Source organism: Pinus tabuliformis, chromosome 1_1, assembly GCF_031772625.1.
Source record: "Pinus tabuliformis cultivar Carrire ecotype Pingquan chromosome 1_1, CPIR1, whole genome shotgun sequence".
Lineage (NCBI taxonomy): Eukaryota > Viridiplantae > Streptophyta > Pinopsida > Pinales > Pinaceae > Pinus > Pinus tabuliformis.
The window spans coordinates 673,582,971-673,605,860 of NC_142297.1; the positions used below are offsets into that span (position 1 = coordinate 673,582,971).

Sequence of the window (22,890 nt, forward strand, 5' to 3'; positions counted from 1 at the left end):
ACTTTGTTACCTTAAGTCATCTTTATTTGTGAAAAGCTATGTTTTGCTGGTTTATTTTAGGTTATCTTATAACCTGAATTTGTCCATTGGGAAAATTTATCAAGGGAGTTCAAATTGTTACCTAAGAAAACCCTAGTTTATAATAGGTTATGTTATCACTCAAAGTTGTCCACTGGGAAGTTTCCCAACGGAGCTTGAATGAAACTTACATACTTTGTAACAGTACCTCTCTAGGTTTGACACTTATGCGTGTTATCTTCAGGGGGGTTATCCCTAAGACTTTCTTTCTGTTTGGACGTGAAAAATATGCAAGCTGAGTCTGCAAAAAAGGACAAAGGAAAAGAACAAATCTGCAATTGAAGATTCAAGATCAGTGAACAAAAGATGCTCTGAACTGTGTAACTAACCACTGTCAAGTCCAAATTCCAAAAATATGCTGGGTAGTAGGTACCTGTTTCCTGCCATTTACAAGATGTTTCCCATCCTGGAAACATTTCCAGGCAGGAAACACCTGCTGCCTGTGCATTTTCTGCAACATAGGTGTTGTAGGTCAGGTTCTTTTATCCATTATATTCTGTGGTTACTTTTGATGGTGTGATTGTTCTACTAATAGTTTCCCACTTTTGTATGTTGTGAATAGTCAATTGTGTGTTTTCCAGCCTACAAATAATCCCGGAATCAGCTTTCCAACACCTACACATGCTTGACTTATCAAAAGCATTACTACAAAACACAGGAAGGAGACTCAGCATAGCAACAAATGCAATGAAATGCATCCATCTCTTTTCTACCTTACAACTGCAAGAAAATCTTTTCACCTGCTTTCTCTGCTCACAATGCTATGTTGTTTGTCTTATGGCTAGTTGTGATGCATGCATGACATGAATTTTCTAGACCATAAATAATGTCCTTTTTTTCAGCCATTTTATTATTTTTATGAGAGAGCAAATAGAGAATGAGAACATGGAGATATTTAATTTCTGTCAAGGAAAAATGAGTATAAAAACATGGAAAAACAAAATCTATCATTTCTAATTGCAACAAATACAAGCGAAGACAAGAAGTTGTGTGTAAACCAAAGATAACTTATGTTAGTCCTACTCTATGAAAATTTTGTCTTGTACTTTTGCATAGACAGGCATTCAAGAAAAGATTCAATAATGACAGAAGATTTTTTGACAATCTATATGTGGCTCACATATACAGACCTGGCACGTGGAACAAGCATCCGTGTTGCATCTAAAAGGTCCTGCAACTGTATGGCACTTTTCAGTTTTGTCTGCAATCAAAAAGACAACATTAGAGTGAAAATTAAATTTGTAAAAGTAAACCACCACCGTGAAAAAAAATCCTATAAGCTTGAACCATAGAGTAAATGTAAGAACTTGCATAGAAATGTTATACAACATTTACAACCTCTGCTCGTGGCCTTCCACCATTGTATTTAAGCATCAAATTTAAAAGCCTTTCCTGTGTCACTTTTAGCTTTACTTTCTGCTTAGGTGTCCGATCACCACTGGAAGTAATCAGAAAAATTTGAATGAGAGAAAAAACAGTGTAGCCAGTGCCTGCCATATTTACAAGTTTAGGAACACACTCAAGGGTGAAACTATCTTACTGGCGGACAACAGCAATAACACAGCGTAATTCTTCAGATTGTCCAAATGTGCCAATGATTGCACTGCCTTGACGAGCTAGTCCAGAAGGTTGAGTTGGTTCTGCAACCTTCCAGGGGAGAGTTGGAGGAAGTGCTGATGAAAGATGAGGTGCCTTAGCATCTAGGAACATCTTGCGCAAGACACATGCCGCATCATCATAATACCTAGAGTAATGGAGAGGTCAGAACATTAGAACAGGAAACAATATTCTCATTACACGGCAAGATAACATGACCATAAAAGCCTTGCTAGCATAAGACTATAAGCAAATTAAAATGACTTATCCCATCAGAATTAGATGATAACGACAGAAAATTACTTATAAGAATTCTTTACAAAGCTCCATCCATTTACGTCACAAACGTAAGATCTTCCTTGGCAACGTAGAAGATCAAATCCACATACCTAAGACATTGAAAGATAAAAGCTCATATCAATCATGTTTACATAATAAGGATAGGATAGTAAAAGAACCACCAACCATCATGGATAATAAGAAGCCAAAACTGTGACTTCAGAGGACTATCCAAGGAAAGCTACTCCCAACATAACAAAATACATGTTAAACAGAAAAACAATGGAAAAGGACACAGTACTATCCAAGAAAAGCAATTCACAACATAACAAGCAAAACACGTTAAACAGAAAAACAGTGGAAAACAAATCTTCAACTGTTCAGTTCTTCAAATTTTCTGATCTACAAGACAATAACTTTATTCATGAGATTATGTAATACATGTTTACCCCTTCTTGAGTTTTCAAGTGCAATACATATAAGCACTAATTTCTGAAACACTGATAATTACTTCGAATGATGTAGATCTTCTTTTAACAATTCCAGTTTATCATTAAGCAATTACACTTCAGAAATTCAACCATAAATATGCACAAGGACAATGGAGATCATAATGCACAAAAGAGAACATAAGATTTACCCTGGGAAAACAACTTAGGGAAAAACCCAACAAACTTTTCCTTAGAGAAATTCTTCAATTCAATAAGAGATACACCTAATGCAGCTAGTCAACTATGAGATCTATTGAAGAATGTAACTAGTGTTGGTCTTCATAATTGTACTTGAGTCATAATGAAATGTATTTATCAAAAGAAAGAAAAAGAAATTTTACTATTATATAAATTGACTTATTAAAGCATGGGTTTCATGCTTGGGTCAATTGTTTTTAGGTCAAATCCTCTATTGAAGGCTTCTAGGATTTATGTCAAGTGTCTTTGTCCATGTCATATTGTTAAGAACCCTTCTAGGGATTTCTTTGTCAAAGAAGAAATTTATTTCACTGCAAAATAGGGCCTCAAACTCGACAAGTCGGCCTAAAATGGGCAGCATAAAGGCAGCGACTTGACCTCATTTGTCACTTACAAGTAGTTCGATCTACAACTTTTGGGGCCAGAAAAAGTATGAATTCCAAGGAAGAAGAAGGAAAAGGATAGCGAAGGAGAAGGTCTCTCACAAGCATAAGAAGTTGAAAATTTCTCTCTTTCCCACACATGTGAAGACGCTGGAGAGATCAAAATTCTGCAGTTGCTAGGAGGCCAAAATTCTGCAGTTGTTGGTGAAGCTAGAGGCCGAAATTTCTACCTTGATGCTGGGTTGAAGTTGTTGGACAAGAAGAGACTACTGAAGTGTGATAAAACATATTGGAAAGTTGACTTGGTGGAGGAGGAAGGTCTGTTGGTCTAGGGTATCAATCTTGGTGGAGGAGGAAAAGTTTTTGACTGGGTTTCCCCCTATATAGGGGTTTTTCTCTGGTTGTGCACCTACATCTGGCATCCTTGATCTTCGTGTTTTGGTTTTGGAAATTGTCTGATGAACTAAAATAAAAGAAAAACATAAGAAAGATAATAATAATTCAAAGAAAACACAAGTAATTATCAACAAGAGAAAATCTTTCTGCCTTTCTAATTTTCTAACATGGTTTCAGAGCTAAGGTAAAGAAGAAAGAAAAAGGTAGGTTAAAGATCTATTGAGGAAAAGGAGATCAAGGAAAGTTCAAGGAGATCATATATAGTGAAAATCCTACTATCTACAGGAACTATGTCAAACTCAATGATGGGAGAAAACAAATTAGAAGGGGCCTCCAACCAGAGGGCCTGGAAAAAGAGAATAGACCGCGTTCTCGAAAACAAAAAAGTTTTGCATCTATTTCAAGGAAAAATCAAGAAGCCTACAGATGAATCAAGTGAAGCAGAAAAATCAAGGTTTAGAGAAATTGAAATCTTGGCTATGAACCTTATAGTGGATGGAGTTAAGGATAACCTAATTCCATACATATCCAATATAAATTCTGCCCAAGAAATGTATGTGGCTCTCTCCATGTTATTCACAATCAAGAACATTGGTCAAATAGAAAGCCTCAAGAATGAACTAAGGACTGTTAAGATGGCAAATGGCGATACCGTTTCATCATATTTTATAAAGATATCTAAAATCAGAGTTGAACTCCAAGCAATAGATGAATTTGTCCCAGAAAAGGAGTTTGTAATAACTACCCTTCTAGGACTACCAAAACCTTGGAGTGCCTTTGCATCAGGACTTAACAGTTGGATCGATACTCCAACATTTGAATAAATGTGGAATGCGTGTAGTCAAGAAGAAGCCAGAATATTGTTAGTAAACAATAAGGAGGAGGATGAAGAAGAAAACACATCGAATGTCTATTTTGCTCATCACAAGAAGAAGGGAACCTTCAAGAAGTTCAAAGGACCAAAGAAGAAATTGGACCTATCCAAGATTGAATGTTACAATTGTCACAAGATAGGTCACTACAAAAGCCATTGTCTAGAGAATCCAAGAAATAAGAAGAGAGAAAGGGAACATGTGAATGTTGTTGATCAAGATCCACCTGAGAAGAACAAGACCGAAGAATCAGAATTCAAGGACTTATACTACTAAATCCTCTCTCTCTCTCACAAAGATATGTCTTTTATTTTTTGAATTGTTTTCCTTTATGTTATGATTTTTAGAGTTTATAGATATAACATGCCTTGTTAGGATATTTTTGAATTATTTTGATGAGTTATTGGTATCCCTTGAGATTGGATTCAGAGGGATACTTCACCATTTTACCAAAACATAAGTATCTTATTCCTTGTCTCCTCATTTATATTTGGTTTCTCTCTCATATCAAAATGTGTTTGTATTGTAAATAACCTTTTCTTTATATTTTCCTAGTTATGAAAGCTTACTGAAAGCTCAAAGGCTATGAAGAAGACTTCAAAGGATTGACTTGAAGCATGGAAGATTTTTTGTTGCAAAGAAAGCCCTTCAAGGATTGATGTGTTACAAGATTTGTTAAAAAACAATTGAAGATATGTCTTAGACTATAAGCTTTGTTATAGAGTTCTCTTCATGTAAACAATATGTTCATTCTTTTTTGAAATTTGCTTGTACATTACTAACATCGTTATGTCTAGGGTTTTGAATCACAGAGATTCTTGTTAGGGTGATTAATCATTAGATTGAATCTACTCTCATTATATTGTCATTCTTATGAAACCCTAAAAATGTTCACTTTAAAACCCTAATCTAGGGGTATGTCAATGCTAATATTGAAACCTTAATCGACTTAGGGTTGTTGATGAAATCTAGAATTCCTATTCTTTTGATGTTTTGGTATTGTTATAGAAAGCCTAGCCCTTTAGGGTTTGTTGTTAATGTCAGTTATGTATTGAAACCCTAGATCTTTAGGGTTTATAAGCAAAACCCTTGTACTAGCCAAAGTGAGGTCTTAGGAATGAATCTCTAGGTGTATGATCGAAACCCTAGGCTAGACAAAATTTGTTGTATTTCTAACTTTGATGCTTGTGTCTTGGGTTTACCTAGTGTTGCACACATTTTGTCAAAGTCCCAAGGAAGCAAAAGTACCAAAATTTTTCAACAGGATCAAATCATTTATCAGTAGTTCATATGTCATTGTAAACCCATTTTGCAAGTTATGTTATGTAAATGATGCCAATAAGACCGTGAATGTATGTAGCAACCTAGGTAAGCTTACTATTTTGGCAAGAGTTTCATCCTAGGAGGTTTTTTGTCTCACTGACATTTGTGTTTCTAAACACAGATGGTCGACAGAGTTTTTCCCTCCAACCTCACCCTAAAGGCAGGGTGGAATGCTTCGTCAAAGTCTTAGGTGAGTCTTAGCGTTATAGTCGAGTCTTATGTAAAAGTGATTTGGGAATAATTTAAGTTATTTGACTAAATTATTTTATTACAAATCACTTGGTCTACTAGCTCATATCGTACCGCAGATTGGATATTTTTTTAGGGTCTAATCCGCCGAATGAGTATCCCCCTTCGAGGGTTGAAATTGTAAATCTTATGTAAAAATAATTTTAATACATGGTCTCTCATACATAGACACCATGATTAAAATATTAGAAGATGGAAAATATAAATTATGCCCTCATGTGCCAATTAATTAAATTTTTTGCCAAAATTATATTAAAATTTTAAGCTAGAAATTTAATTAATTAAAGTCAAAATTAAAATGTCTTCGGAAAATTAAATTTTCCAAGTGAAAAATTCGTGGGTCTTAAAAGAATTAATTTTTGGAGGTCCTCCACCAAGGGAATATTGGATATTTCAAGAAAAATTGGACCTTTGGACCTTGGTGGTTAAGTCAAAGTCAATTTTTTGAGGAAATTAACTCAAAATAATTAATTTTGAGCTAATTAAATGGAATTAAATGATAAATTCGAAAATTCATCAAAAATAAAAATTCAACATCTAAGATTAAAAGATGATCAAATATTTTTCGACGAACGTCATTATTTTCTCAAGGATCAAGGAAACTAGTTGTTATTTTTCACTTGGAGGATTTATCTATAAATTAGAGTCATTTGAGTCTCTAGCCAACTGATTTATGGCTAAGAAATTGCTGCAAATTGTTGCTTCAGCATTTGTGTAAACTATTGTCCTGCTGGGAGCTAATTTTTCTATCATAATAAAAAAATTGGGGTGCAACTCGAGGTGTCCATGTTCATTGATTTGTGGTATGTACTGACTACGGGCTTTCCTATGTTGTGTTAATATATGACTGTCTTAAGATAAATACGTAGTGTGTACAGGTACTTTAGTCCTTGGCCTCCAAGTTCACAAACAGTGGGTAGAGATTGCTTTGCTTGGATCCTGAATATTTATGTGGTGGATTAAATCTTCGCTAAGGCTATAGTATGCATGGGGTTTCTGAGGCATTTTTAGCCATATATCAAAGAATATAGCCGCAAAATTTTATTTCTCAAAATACTAAATTTTCAAAACCCTTGATTATTTGTATAATTGTAAACTTATTTTGTAAATTATTTTTTGCTAATTGGGTTTTGGGATTTTAAGGATTTTGTATATATTTGGGGTTTGAGTGTTTTATTTTCATTTTTGCAGATGAGATCTATTTAAATCAAGAGAAGAGTCTGAAGTAGAGCTAGATCTAGGCCCTTGAGGGTAAGATCTAGTCTCTATAATTTTTTTGCAGGGCTAGCCATTGAGAAATTTGCAGTGAAATTCAGATCGGGAAGAGAGAAAAATTTCTGAAGCAAGGGTTTCAACTTTTTAAGCCTTCCCGGGCCCGGATCTAGCTTCCTCTAGCCCAACGTCAGCCTCTAAGGCTCCTACGTCAACCTTTTTGCTCTGTGTCAACTTTTTCGACCTCTTGCAGGCAAGTCGTAGCCTCTAAAGACCTCAACACTCCTTCCTAGGCCCTGCATTGGGGTTTCTAGGCCATTTTTGGCCTAGTCGTGGCCTTAGGAAGCCTTAGCCTACTTCCTCCACCCTAGACGGCTGCACTTTGGGCTAGCCATGGGATTTTCAGCCCTAAAGCCCTAGCCATTCCCTCTTTTTCAGCCTTTTTACCCAAGAGTCCAACCCTTTTGGGCTTTCCTTGCTTCATTTCCCTTAACTTTTCCCTCCTTGGCCATTTTTATCCATGATCTACCTTATTTTAACCTCTAAACCTCAACGCTAGCCCTATTTGGCCTAGTGTTTGTCAAAAGTTTGTGTTTTCAGGTACAAGGTCATTGGAGAAATTTTGGGCAAGTTCACCTTCAAGGCCTTAGGCCTAGGGTTTGCTCTAAACCCTCATTTTGTCTCTGTTTTATCACAGCAGTGATAACAATGATATAATAGCCCTAAAAACACATTTGAACTGGTCAAAATCACTCAAAATTGCAAAATTTTAATTTTCCTAATTTTTAGCTATATAGGCATTCAGGATCTGACTTAGATCAAAATACTTGTATGCTGAAATTTTCTGCATAAGTCACTAAATCAAATCTGCAGTTTCCCGAATCACACACATAAAGAGGGCTCAAAAACTGATTCTCTTAGTTTTGGTAATTTTTTTGTATTTTTGGGCATATTGGGCATTCGTTGTAGCATCATTAGCTTGATGATCTACTGAGTTGTTTAATGTTGTTATAAGATATATCAGATCTGATCTAGCATTGAATACTGCATCTTAAAGTGGCTTAAAATTCATATTTTACTTTGGCAAGTTGTTGGGCATTTCACTGATCATTGTTAATCACTATTGGCTTGTTATCCATTGAATCTAAGGTGTTTTTCTCACTGTTGTTATAACCTTCTTATTGTTTCCATAACAGTCATATACCACATCTTAAGAGGTCTGAAAATTATAACTTTACAACGGGTAAACATTGGGAAATTTTCTACCTCATGTTAAAGTGATCTCACTATTGCTGTCATAAAATCAATAAGAGCTGAAATGTTATGGTTGATTTTGGAATCTTGCATAAACATCCTAAGACTTAGTTTGCATTAACAATTTACCCCCACACTAGTTACATTCTTCAACACTCCCTCCTAAGTAGGGAGGTATTCATAATTACATACATATAAAGGTACATGGAAGATCTCAAAATGATATGAACTACGAAGATTTCTAGCACACACAGTGCTACAAATTGGATACCTGATCAGGGTACTCTAATCGGATGAAACTAAGATGAACTCAAGCTTTAGCCACTCTAGGTACCATTAGACTTTTAATCTCTATCACCAACCCAAGGATCTAGGTGCGTATCCAAGGTCGAAACTCCATGACCAATGCCACTCTCCCTACTTCGGGATCTAGACATCAACACATAGGCCAGCCAAATGTCCTCCCAAGCATCTTGCCATAAGATGCTTTGTCTCTCCCTTTCAACTAAATTTGTAGCATCAACCAATCCAAGCATGCTTCTAAAATATTCAAACTTCTTATTTGGAAGAGATTTCGTAAACACATCAACTACCTATTCATCTATTGAAATATATTCTATCTTCACGACCACATATTGTACCAAACTCCTAATGTAATGGTACTTGTTGATGATATGCTTCGTCCTTGCATGAAAGACAAGGTCTTCGGACATCTTGATGCTGCTTTGATTATCACAATTTATCACCATAGGATCCAAAGGTTTTCTAAACAAATTTGGCAAGTGTTTTCATAACCAAACAACTTATTTTCCTACTTCATATGTAACAACATATTCTGCTTCATCACTACTTAATGCAACAAGATCGTGTTTTCTACTCATCCATGAAATCGTTGCAGATCCCAAACTGAGATAGCCACTGATAGTGCTCCTTCCATCAGTCTCACTGCCACCCCAATCAAAATCGATAAAACCTATTAACTTGACTTCCTTTCCTTCATACTTCGCGCAATGATGTATTGTGCCACGTAGGTATCTCAAGATATGCTTGGCAGCTATCCAATGGTCATGACAAGGCTCCTACTAAAATTGACTAAGAAAATTTACAGCAAAACATATATCGGGTCTCGTATTCACCAAGTACATCAAAGAGCCCACCAACTTACGATAGCTAGTAGGATCGACGAGACTAGAGTAGGAGCTTCCCAACTTTTTGAGATTTGTGATCATGGGAGTAGTCAGAGGCTTGGAATCCATCCTACCGAATTTTTGTAGCATTTCGATAATGTATTTACCTTGACCAAGATATATCTCATCGGATTTTTGCCAAAATTCCAAGCCCAAGTAATAGTGGCAGTGTCATGGGCAGCAGTACAAGAAGCAGCAATGCAGAGGATGTGAGGCAGCAGGCCAATCATCAACATAGGTACCGATGAGGAAGATCAGTGTGATGTTTCTATAGTGAAACATTGCTAGAACACATTCCTCGCTAAGAGGGAGTGTTGATTTTTGGTACCATCGAATGTGCTCTAGCCTTGAAATTTGGAGATGCTAAGGCACATGAGATCTCCAAGATCTGGAAATTGTTTTGAGAAATTCCACCCAGATGAAGAGTTATTAAAATAATTAATATTTTTAATGGGTTCCTAAGTCTAAACTTAGGAAATAAAAAATATTAATGGGTATTAATAAAGATAAGGGTGAGAAGCTTCTAAAAGATGAAGATCAAGTCTATTTTAATCTTAGTTGTTGTTTAGGGACTTAATCTTAGTCGTTGATTTGTCAACAAGAAAAGTATAAGAGAAGACTTGAGGATCATTTGGAGATCCACTGGCAGATACTCAGTTTCTCAAGGAAAAACGATTCTCAAGTAAAGGAGATCGATTTCAGACGAAGAGTTGCAAGGTGGAGGAAGAGGAGGACATCAGCAGCAGGGAGTGACAAGGGAGGAGGTGACGCAGGGACAGTGGGAGACAATGCAGAGAGAGACGCAGTCCAGAGGAGAGACGGAGCCTACGCAGGCTGACACAGAGGGACGCAGAGCCACTCAGAGCCACGCTGGGCCACACAGAGTGACGCGGGGGTGACGCAAAAGTGGGATCAGGGTCTCCAAAGTGTCAGAAGGTCTCAAAGGGAAAGTCTCAGGTGTTTTCTTTCGATTTCTCTGTAAAATCATTCCTTGTAAAAGCAATTGTTGCTGAAGATTAATAAAACCCTCATCTGTTGCACCGGTTTTCCCAAATTGGGTTTTTTCGGGGACAATTGTCCAAAAATAATTGTGTTGATGTGATTGGTTCTTGTGCATGTATTTTTCTCTAGGTAATTATGTGAAAACTGCACTAGAATTTATTTTAATATTTACTCAAGGGATTTCGTAAATAACTTATTGTGAATAATAAGTAGGTGAAATAAATCAGTTGTTGTATTAGTAGAATTTCAATTTAGAAATTTTCGAAGACATGTTTAATTGTGATTTTATGTAATTGATGAAAAGAAAGAAAAAAAATTATTATTGTAATGCTTGTCCCATGGGTTTCATGAGCAAGGAATTTTATTTTAGTGATGGCTCCATTGTGAGCCTTTAGGATTTGTCATCTAGTCATAAAAGTCAATTTAAGTCTATCATGTATGAAGGACCCTTCTTGGGCATGTTACAATTTATGTAAGTCATTAAAAGAGTCCAAGAGACCCTCCAAGACGAAGCTCAAGCTCCTCCAAGAAGTCGGCCTCATATGATCTCCAAAAGGCATGTCGGCTTATTCTACAAGTCAATTTGGCTTATAATCATGAGCAGATCACTATAAATAATTAGCTCAACTCACATTTGAAGAGCAGATTTTCAGTGCAAGGTAATCCAAGTGAGAAAGGTACGAAATAGTTCGATCTAACTGGCAATAGCAACCCTACATCCAAGAGAAGGAAAGAAGGGAAGATCGAAGAGATTATAGGTCTATTTCTGGGCAACATCTATCACACATGCGAGGAAAGGTAAGGGCAGATACATATTGCAGTAAAGCCAAAACTGCAGAAGTTAAGAATTCAAGTTAAGGCAAGAATGTTGTCTATGCTTCATGTCGAGTTAACATAGAGCTCCTCTCTAGTTAAAGCGAAGAAGTAAGGGACAAAACTTATACTCTATCAATCACACGTTCAAGAAAGGAGAGTCTACTATAGTAGGCCAAAGACTACAGTCAAGGAGGCCGAAAATTTCAAATCTAAGTTGGAGAAGTGAAGGCTAAATCGCAGAAAAATGACTTATTCTTGGAGAGGTCATTTTGGTCAAGGGTTTAGGTCATGGTCTTTGTATTCGTCAACTGGAACCTCTATAAGAAGAAGAATTTGTTCAGGTTTTGCTCTCAAAGAGTGAGAGGTTTTGGCCCTCGTTGCTAGCCTATATTCTATGTCTCATCTCTTTATGGTTTATGCATTGGTAGTTGTTTGATGAAGAAGAACACTAATAACCTACGTAAAAGAAGATCCTAATCTAAAGAAGTAAAAATCACTCACAAGCAGTTACTAATAAAAGAGAAATTACTTAATTGTTATGCCCTAGATTTCTCAACAAAAAATACCAAAAGCTTCGAGAGGCTCATAAGCCCTATTTCAAGGACCAAAAGGCTAGGCATATAGCCTAGTCAATGCAGAGTCCATTGCAAAAGAAAATGAGGATCTAAGCATTAAAATGAAGGTGTGAAATCACCTATTCAGAGATTCGAAATTTTGGTATTTTCTCACAGTTCTGTGCAAGGAGCGAAAGTTTTTGGAGAGCATTAAAGCTCTTTTTACAAGGACAGAGAGGCTAGAACAATAGCCTATAAAAGGTCAAGCATCCTGAAAAAGAAAGCGCATTCATAGGCATGATCATAAAGCCTTACCTCTACTATTAAGCTACAATCTTGGGTGATTAGGTCGCAACTTGATAGTCACAACAACAAAAGAATCCAAGTTAAGTTCTCTATAAGAAGAAGATACCACAACTTTTGGATCAAAAAGGACTAAATCCAAAATAGTCCTTAAAAGAGTATAGGTCGAAGCTACTGTTACTATAAGGAGTTGAGACCAAAGTGGAATAGGACGAGAATCGATACATCTATATATATATATATATATATATATATATATATATATATATATATATATATATATATATATATATATATATATATATTGCATGAGCCTAAACAATAACATAACAGCCGACCTAATAAGATGACAATAAGACATGTTATGAAGTCTAAAATCCAATGAGCAAAATAAGCAGTTTACGACAGCATGAGAAGTACTCCATATAAAGTTTTGTAGCAACTCTTTCTTGGAAGACTTCTCTACAGTCTAAAGAAAGCATTTAGCATTTTGAAAACAACTTCCAACTCAAGTAAGTATTGATGTTTTCCTTTCGTTTTAAGGATCAAGTCGACCTCATTGGCAGCAATTCGACCTCCTAAGAAGCCTATATATAAGGGAACCTTGACTTCATTCGAAGAGACATTCAATAAGCAAGAAAGCAAGTTTGACCTCCTCAAAAAAGAAGCTAAAAAATGGACCTCTCTCTCTCTCATGTTAGGGTTTCTAAAGTAGTTGCTGAAACAAAATTACAAAAGTTGCTAGGGAAGCCGAAGTTATAGAAGTAATTGTTGGGGAAATCGAAGTTGCAGAAGAAGTTGTTGGGGAAGTCGAAGTTGTTGGGAAGTCAAAGTTGCTGCTAGGACAAAATTGTTGGAAGGTCGAAGTTACTGAAAGTTGTTGGGGGTCGAAGTCATTGGAAGTTGCTAGAAGTTGTTGGGTCGAAATTGTTTGAAGCTGCTAGGTCAAAGTCGCTAGAAGGAAAAATTCATCAATAAGGAGAAGTTTGACTTGGTCTTGGAGGAGATTGTAACAAGGGTCTTAGGTCTTGGAATTATTCATCTGAAATCTCTATACGAAGAGAAGAATTCTTGTGGGTTTTCCTCTCAAGAGAGGTTTTGGCCCTAGCTTGTAGCCTACACTTTGTTTCCTTTTCTCTAATTGATCTTCATAGTTTGGTAGTTGTTTGATGATAAGAACATAATAGTAATCAAGAGAAAGAAGAAGCTAATCAAACTAAGTTAAAATACATCACAAGCAGTTATCAAAGTAAGAAATCACCTAATCTAGTTGCCCCTAGATTTCTCAACACTTTCACTAGGCAAGAAGACAAGACCACCAGGGTCTAGCAAAAAAAACAAGTTTCACAATTAATTCTCATACAATTGGAAGAAGCACAGAGACAAGGGGAGCTTGTAGGAGAGCACATCGTCAGGGGGAGCCCATGTAATGGAAGAGATGATGCAGCAGGAAAGCATGTTGCTAGGGGGAGCCTATAGAGATGGTGCAGCAGGAAAGCATGTTGCTAGGGGGAGCCTATAGAGATGGTGCAGCAAGAAAGCATATTGTGAGGGGGAGACATATCAAATGAAGTTACCGTCAAGGACATCTCAATCACCCTTTTCCACTGATGTCAAAGCAAGAAAAACACTCCGAAGCAATCAAAGAGGAGAAGCATGAAGTCAAGTGAAGCTTATGCTGCAGGAGATGACCGGTGTGTTGACATCAATGACAAAGGGGGATATTGTTGAGTATGTTGTCATTGATGTCAAAGCGGGTGTAGGCGCAGTAGGTGTAGGATGTAGAGTGAGTACAGATATCGTCATTGATGTCAAGGTTAGTCGGGGGTCATTCATGTGATGATGAAACCCTAGTTGTAGGGTTTGGCTTCCTTGGAGGATGAGCACATGTCGCATTTTTTTATGTTTTCGAGGCATCAGATCAGTGAGTTTGCCTTGGAGGCCATCATCATTGGATCCTCTTTGTCATATTGATTTCGGCAATAAGTGGAGCATCTCGAGTGGCTTCATGGTTTGGGAGATAAGTTTAGTCAAAGTTGCAAGCCCCATTTCGTGGTCTGAATCCCCAAGAGATTTTGATATGGCGACAACTAGATGATGTGGCATCATGTGGCCATGTTTTGTTGAAGAGGTTAGCATTTACAGAGTTTTTATAGGGGTCAAGAGACCTTTGAAGAGGCAACCGAGTTGACCAATGCGGAGGGAAATTAAAATTTTATTTGAAATTTGTTTTTCCCTCATTTTGAATAGTAATAAAATTTAAATTTAAATTTCCCTCTACAATTTTGGACCACACAATATTTAAATTTATTTTTTCCTTTAAGATATTGGACCATGGTTGATGAGTTTTCTTATGGAACCAATCATTTAATGCTAACCTCTTCAACAAAACATTGCCATACGATGCCACATCATCGAGTTGTTGCCACATCAGCATCGCTTGGGGATTTAGACCATGAAATGTGGATTGCAACTTTGACTAAGCATATATCTCAAATTGTGAAGCCTCTGAGACGCTCCACATACAGTCAGAATCAATGTGGTGAAGAGGATCCAATGATGATGGTCTCCAAGGCAAACTCACTAATCTACTACCTCAAAACTTAAACAAATGTGGGGTGTGCTCGTCCTCCAAGGAAGCCAAACCCTAGAGCTAAGGTTTCATCACTACATCAGCAAGCTATATTATCTTGTGGACATCATCACATCCAATGTCACATGGTTCGGGTTCGAATTCGAGTTCGACAATGATTAAGTTCGATTCGAGTTCGAATTTTTTGATAAAGTTCGAATGAGGTTCGCCATTAAATTCGAATATATATATATATATATATATATATATATATATATATATATATATATATATAATTTTATAAATAATGTTTCTATATAATTTTTATGCAGATGGATCATATTAATATGATATTTTAAAGATTCCAAGACAGTCTACATACCAGACACGCCAACACAATTAAATATCAGTGATTGTTTATTGATACGTTATGTGACAGGGCCAAGCCTGCGTATAGCGAGGCTATCAATATGCATCCAAGTCCGCTTATCAAAACCGTGAGTTTGAGATAATCATGAATGACGTCAAACCCTAAAACTACTTTATATAAAATGCAGTATTCCCAAACGACGGCCAACGTTCTATTATATGGTTTTAAACCGTGAATTTGAAGTAACAATGAATGACGTCAAACCCTAGAAATAGTGAAACAAGATTTTCCTAAACGAAGGTCAGCCTTTTCTTATATGGCGGGCAAACCCTGTAATACGAAGAGATTGGAACTCCAAAGTTGAAATACGACGTACCCTGCAACGCAAAACAAGGCAAGCAAAAAATCGAACATGCGCATAAATTTATCGAACTTAACACGTAAAATAAGGCACGCAAAAAAATCGAACATGAACCGGAATTTATCGAACTTAACCCGAACCTGAAATTTTTTTTGAGGTTCGCCGAATTTCGAACCTCAAGGTTCAAGTTCGGCGAACCCTGTGACACAGATCACATCAATGACCTCCAACTAACCTTGACATCAATATTGATATATTCACTCACTCTACATCCTCCACGTGCCTGCACCTATTGCACTTGCACCTGCACCCGCTTTGACATCAATGACAACATACTCAACAATAATAGGGGAGTCCACACTTTTATTGGGAAGCCCCCATTTGAAATTTGTATTGGATATTTGCCACCTTCACCTTTGGATGGTGTATATGGGCAACAAAGGAGTGACATAGGATCTCATAGGGGATGCTTTAAAGGTATAAAAAATTGTTGAGAAACACAGACAAATCCATTTGCAAGTATAGAAGAGACTGAAGCAGTCACAAGAAAAGCACAAGGCCAGGCATGATCAACACAAGACAAAGAGGTCACTCAGAGTGGGAGACAGAACATGGTTATAGTTGAACAAGGAAAGCTAAAGGGTCCTGGTAAGAAAATCAAAGCTCTGCAACATGCTCCTTTCAAGATACTAGAAAAGGTGGGAGATAATGCCTACAGACTTAGTCTATCCCCATATATGTGCATTTACTTAATAGTGAATGTAGAGAATCCCAAACTCTATGAGCCTTCCATGTTTGGTTAGGAAGAGGATTAAGTCCTACCTTTCATATAGGACTTAGATCCAAATGCCCAGGCAAAGTTGACAAAGGATATTGTTTTATAGTAAAGGTCCAAAACTACAAGACAGGGTCAGAATAGCATTTGGAAGATTAGGTTGAAAGGAAAACTACCAGGCAAGGCTAAATGGTACTCCAGGTAGAAAGTAGGGGAATATTTTCCTCACCTGATTTAGTAAAAGCTTTTAGGGACCAAAAGCCTCCGAAAATGGGAACGTGGGACCCTGTGATGTTATTCTACACTTAGGGACCTTTCCACGATACAAGAATGGGATTAATTGGAGTTTGTATGCAAAAATTACGCCACCCGTAAGCTGACCCACCATGTTTGACCATCATGGTTTGGGAGAATGTCATGCCAATCCCCATTACTCTTGCAAAAGGCTCTAGCCACATGGGGGCTTTGAAGAAGACTCTAGAAGGGTCAAAGTTGTAACTCTAGTTGAGCATTGAAGGAATCAAACTTGATCCCTAATTGGCTATCAGGATATCTTATAACTAGGCCACTATGAGGAAAAGAGATTCCATTCATTTTGATTCTAACATGTTCCAGAATAAAGCAGTAAAGTTGGGAGTGGGATTGAGAGAGCATAACAGAGGGAGTTAGTGTTTTATAATGCCTATTAGACCACAACTCTAAGGCAACTCCATAGAGAGTGCCTTCTCCTCACATCATTTCCTTTCTAGACAAAAGAGAGCAGAGCAATTTCACGTTCCAGCTAGGTTTTCTCCTGTAAGGGTTTCCTAGAGCATATCTTTTGTTCATTGTGGTTGGTGTATGATTTTATTTTATTGTTCTCTATTTCCACATTTTTATATATTACATAAATCAGCCAAAAACAGCGATTAATAAAATATGGAATCTAAGAAAATTAACCATCATGGTATAGATTTCAATCTATTTCTATTAGATGGTTGTGACAAACTATCTAGTGGAATATCCACAGCAATTTATGGATCATCTTCGAAATTAAACACATATATCTTCATGGAAGGCCCCAAACTTATACCCGAAATACTAGAAGTAGCATAAATGTGTAGGAAATGATCACAATCACCTAGAAAAATGAATAAAAATGCCTTTCTCTTAAAGAAAAATAAATTGCATACACAAATTAGAGCAAAAGATTGACAAGCAAAAGCACATATACATAGATAAAAGATGGAGACACCATGTGTTCACACATATGAAAAGGCATATGTCAATTTTATATACATAAAAGAATAGAATCATACCGCTTGACCAAAGCCTATGCAAACTTCTCTTGCCATTTGCTTTTCTGTCGGTGTCAATAGAACTGGATACCTCACCTATGACATCAAAATTGTTCATTTAGATTTCTAGGAAAAATAAGATTACAATTTCAATATATAAAGAAAATAATACTCTAGGAAAAGCACATGTCATCAAAAGATCATTAAATAATAGAGTATTGCATCCATAGAAACAATAGAGTTGTACTAAGTGGATAAACGTAAGCATATGTGACAAGAGTTATGGAAATAAAGATTCAGCATAATACCAAAACGAAAACCTTGGCTACAAACATGGAAAAGTAACATGTTTGAAAATAAAGATGATAAACAATGGGTTGTGGAACGCTCTTCTTTGATACATTTTATGTAACAAAGAACATGTTTTCTCCACATCTAGATCCTACCAACTAATAGTTTGTTTTTCCTATAAAGATTCAAAAAAATTAATGTTCTAATGATTTAAACCGCATTCTATCAAAGGGTCACTCAATCAACTTCCCAAAGATTCTATCATTCTAATCATGAGATTCACTTAAGGCAGAAAAGAGATATAATAGTTGATTTGCTCTTGTGAGGAAATAGGAAAATGATTTATAAGACTCATTTCACAATTCCTACTTAAATAACAAAATGAAGTGTTTTTTGACAAATCGAAAGATGATTTTCCAATATATTTATTTAAGCACCCACAATCAATTTAAAGTAACGCTGATGAAGGTATAAAAGAACCTCTATTAAATATAGCTAATTAGTCTTGTCACTTTATTCCATAAATTGGAAGATAGAAGAATTCAAAGTAATCTTGATGAAGGTAGAAAATACCCTCGATAAAATCTAGCTTAATTAGTCTTGTCACTTTATTCCATAAATTGGAAGATAGAAGAATTATTGACTACTAGCAACTAGTGTCACTCAATCAGCATTCACTGAATGTCAAAAACATAACTCAAGAGTGTACAATCTATGTAAACAAGATAGAAGAGTATGCTACACGTTGATAAATAAAAGAGGGTGGCTTTATAAAAATCAAAAGGTAAATGTCTAAGCAACCCAATCTTGATAATAAATTATCAAAGAAAAATACATCCCAAGTAATAATTTGTATGCACGAGCAAGTGTAACAAACGTTATATGCTAAACTTAGTGATGTAACATTTTCATTTTTGAAAGATAACTCTATGGATTTCCTTTAAAATTGTCAAGGGTGTCACATAACACATACAATTAATATGGACCATAATGTTTCAAAAACAATAGTCGAATTAATTGTTTGTAATTTGAGGTGTTGCATACCCCACAAAGTATGTAGTTGAAGGCTTCAATCACTTAAGATACCCCTAAGGTTCGCAAACTACTATCCCGAAGCAAGAGGGAATGTGTGGGGTGAAATTGGCACTTTCCATTAAGTTATCCAGACACCTTTGGGTCTTTTCAATGAAGATATTCTTAGGTGCTAACACAGTATATGGATGAAACAGTCCAAAGCCAAAACATTTGGTGAATAGATATATGCCAATCTCCTTATTTTCTTTGCACATACATGTTTGAAGGCTTGAGAATTCTATTAATGACTTGTCTATGTTGATAGTGAGCTCTTCACAAGAGAAGTCGTGCATGTTTACCACATTGCAACATGAATATGGTTGTGTCTACAATCTTTGTTTCTCAACTCTTCTCGGAATAATCTCTTCACTCATTCACCTTTCGATACCCTATATCAAGTCTTTGAGGACTACCACTATAGGAAATTGATTAAGTATAGCTACCTGCTTAGAGGTTCCAAGACCCATCAAGCTTCATTCTCAATTCTTTTATTCAATTTTTGAATTTAAATTAGTTCTTTTTGTTCTTTCTTTTTCTCTGATTTCTTTATTGTTTGAAATTTAATTTGTTCTGTGGCATTCTTTCTCATTTATATTTATTGTTTATTTTATTGTCACATATTGATATAAGTAAATAAATGAGAATAACTTAGTGCCAAGTTACTCAACCAATTAGAGAGATTCTCACCATAACCTCCTACATGCGCATTGAGCATTAAAAGCAACTAATTATCAGATATGTCCACTAAAAGTAGACATCAACTAAGACATCCTTCCATGTTAATTTTCCAAAGTTCTATGTTCGACACGATCACTTATTATAATTCTTCTCTAATTAGCAATCACTTTATCCAATAAATTCAGTATTCCAACAACAATAAGCAATTGTAGATAGAACAATAAATCAAATGCACGATAGAAGATAGCCAAGCACAATAGAGACACAACAATTTGGTCAAGACCAAGGAAAAACCCCACAAGGGTGAAAACCCTTTCCAAATTATTTTTCTATTAGATTGTCCTCAAATGTTCAGCAGAGAGATACAACATCCAAGTACATCACAAATGAGTCAAAGCTCAAAGCTTTGACTATACCAAACACCAATCCAATATCCAATCAAAGATGAGCCAAAAAGTCAAATCTTCAAATTCTGGTTAAAGTCAACAACAGTAGCAGCACCCCTAACCAATCAACGATCAAATGTGCTTCAAAAGGTTCAGTCGAAGTTGCAAAAAATTCATCCTTCTTCACTTATTCAAACTCAATCAAAGCAGTCATAAAAACTGACTTCAAATCGGATCAATGCACCAAGTCAACCTACCATCAAGCCTGCCTTAGATATGCAGTCAACAAAAATCAAAGTGCCCAAAAAATCTCAGCCTTCTATCTCCTGAATTTGGCCTCAAAAGCAGAATCCAAAATCCCAAGTCAAACTATGCACAAAATCCCAAAATTTAACATTAGTCAAAGGCCCAAAACAGAAAGTCAACACAATCAACAAATTCTCTCTCTCCCCTCTTCGCACGTGTATGCTCGTACTTGCAATTTTCAGAGGTAGTCGAACCAATAGAAGATGAATGGATGAGTGATGAGATGCCTCCAACTGATGTGACATGTGGTCTATTTATATGTGGCTGAGGAAGTTGAATTTCCTTGCCCAGGTAGACTTGTACTATTGTGTAGTTGTGGGTTTCATATTAAAAATAATATTTTTTCTTGAGCAATTTAAATTCTTCCAAGGGCTAGTAGTGTTGGAAAATCGGAAAGGGAGAAAGATTTTCTCTTGTTGATAATTACTTTGTTAGGATATTCCAACACAGGAAATAGTTAAGTATAACTTGGGCTAGTGTATAGTTATGTAAAGTGTGTTTCTTTAGTATGTATTTTTTGTAGCTTAAAATCTGATGATCACGATATGTTCTAGACATGAAGTGATCTGACGGTTCATTCTCTCCTCGGTATTACCGACACTTAATCCGTGGCTTAACACCCGATCGGTCCATGATCTCTATTTAAAGAGCATAGAGGGTCATTTGTAAGGTGACTGTTCATGAGACATGCTTATGTAAATTTTCTTTCTTTTACATTAATAAATTGTTTGAAGTGGCCGTGTTGGCTCAGGCCATGGACTGTTTCCCTCTTTGAGGGTTTTAACCACGTCAAGAATACTGGTGTACTGATCTGTGATCTGTTTGTGAGCAGTGTTATTTGGTGTTCTATTTGAGGAACTTGCCCTATAAATTCCTACATGGTATCAGAGTTATTTGAGGGTTGCATCATTGGTGATCCAAATCTGAAGTCGGTACAACTGCATCCGACTATCGTTTCCTAGATCTATTGTTTATGACCGCTTTCGGGCCTAGAGGACTGCTCTATTGTGTTAGGAGCATCTGTTCCAGTGAGGAACCCCTTTCGTTTCATGCGAAAAGGTTTTTGATAGCCCTAACTACGTCATTTTTAAGATCTTGAGATATACAATCTTTATTTGCAGTTTTAGTTATTTATCTCTCTATTCATTTTGGTTTATTTATCTCTCTGTTTTTTTTTACTGGATCTATACCTTTCATTTCTTCATATGCTCTTTGCCCCGCGACTTTGTGCGATCAAGGCAAATCAGAAACAGAAAGGAAGAATTTTTCTCATGTGTATGCGCTTTTCCGCCATGCCTTAGTGTGATCTCAGAAAATCAGAAACATTGAGGAAAATATTTAGTTTCCAGTGAAATATAACTTCAAGCCGTAAGGTTTTTTTTTGCATATCCGTTTTGGGTTGTGTGTTTTTTTGTTTTGTAGGCAAAAAGGGATTTCTCAAGTAAGCATGCACTCCAAAGCTTCAGTGACTTCAAAAATTCACCAAAAAAAATTGTTCTTCTTTTCCAAAAATTACTAGCCTTTTAAACTAGCTCACTTGGTCCAAAGTTACTTTATGAGAATAGAGGTCTTGGGTTCAAATCTTTCTTTTTGTTGAGTTACTTTTTCAAAAAGCACATGTAACTTATGTTTTAAAGTTACTTTATGTAAAAGTGTTCTCACCCATTATAAAAAGTGAGTCACTTAAAAATCTAAAGTCTCTTTATCTTTTATTTAAGTTACAATTTAGTGGGTAGCTCATAAAATACCATTGTAAAAGTGACTTTCACTTATTTATAAAAGCGGGTCACATTAAAAAAAAAAAAAAAAAAAAAAAAAAAAAAAAAAAAAATCAAGGGAGCTAATTAGATTAAGTTTGAAAAGGGAGGGGGGCAACGGGGAATATTTTTAAAAATATAACATTATCATTCACTTCTGCACATTCACGTACTTCGTCGGCATCTTCAACAACTTGTCTTCAAAAAGCCATAACTTTTTCATCCGGAAGCCGTTTTCAGAGCCGTTTTTTTTAATCGTCTTAATTTTTCGAGTTATTTCCATTGGAACAATTAGTTTCAGCATCTACAGCTTCAATTTCTGTTAAAATGGAAAGTCCATGCCAAGTTATTCTTGATAGAACCAACCACTTCCAATGGTTGTCCTACATTGAGGATTTACTTAGAAGTAAAGGCCTTTATAGAATAGCCTCAGGCCTAGAGGCTAAACCTAAAGATGAAGATAAGCAAGCCAAATGGGAAAATAGGCAAGATCAAGCACATGGGTTGATAGGGATGTCTATTTCTCTAGACCTTAGATTCCATATCGCATAACTTGATACCCCTGATAAAGCAATGAAACAGCTCAATAAATTTTTTGGAATTAAAAATGAAATTAGAGCCCATCAACTTGAAAATGAATTGCTTACGTTGGACCCCAATAATTTTTCTTCCATTGAAGATTTTTTGTCCAAGTTCAAGACCCTTAGACTTCTCTTAGAAGGTGTTAAGGTTAAGAAAGAAGATGGTAGCCTTATCTATTCCATTCTTACTAATTTGGGACCAGCCTACTCTGTGTTTGTTTCCACCTTCCATTCTACAAAAGAAACCTTTATTTCTCAAGGACAAGACT

At 36.1% G+C, this 22,890-nt stretch overlaps 1 protein-coding gene across 1 annotated transcript in view; it reads right to left on the reverse strand.

Annotated features, from left to right (window-relative positions):
• Positions 1-22,890, reverse strand: part of LOC149215205 (inositol hexakisphosphate and diphosphoinositol-pentakisphosphate kinase VIP2-like) — a 556,818-nt gene that overhangs the window by 207,850 nt on the left and 326,078 nt on the right. Inside the window, exons 10-14 of the mRNA XM_089392550.1 lie at positions 17,570-17,644; positions 1,978-2,063; positions 1,619-1,822; positions 1,417-1,516; positions 1,209-1,279 (exon numbers count right to left, since the gene is read on the reverse strand). Coding sequence (XP_089248676.1) covers positions 1,209-1,279; positions 1,417-1,516; positions 1,619-1,822; positions 1,978-2,063; positions 17,570-17,644 — 536 coding nt within the window. The remainder of the gene's footprint in view (positions 1-1,208; positions 1,280-1,416; positions 1,517-1,618; positions 1,823-1,977; positions 2,064-17,569; positions 17,645-22,890) is intronic.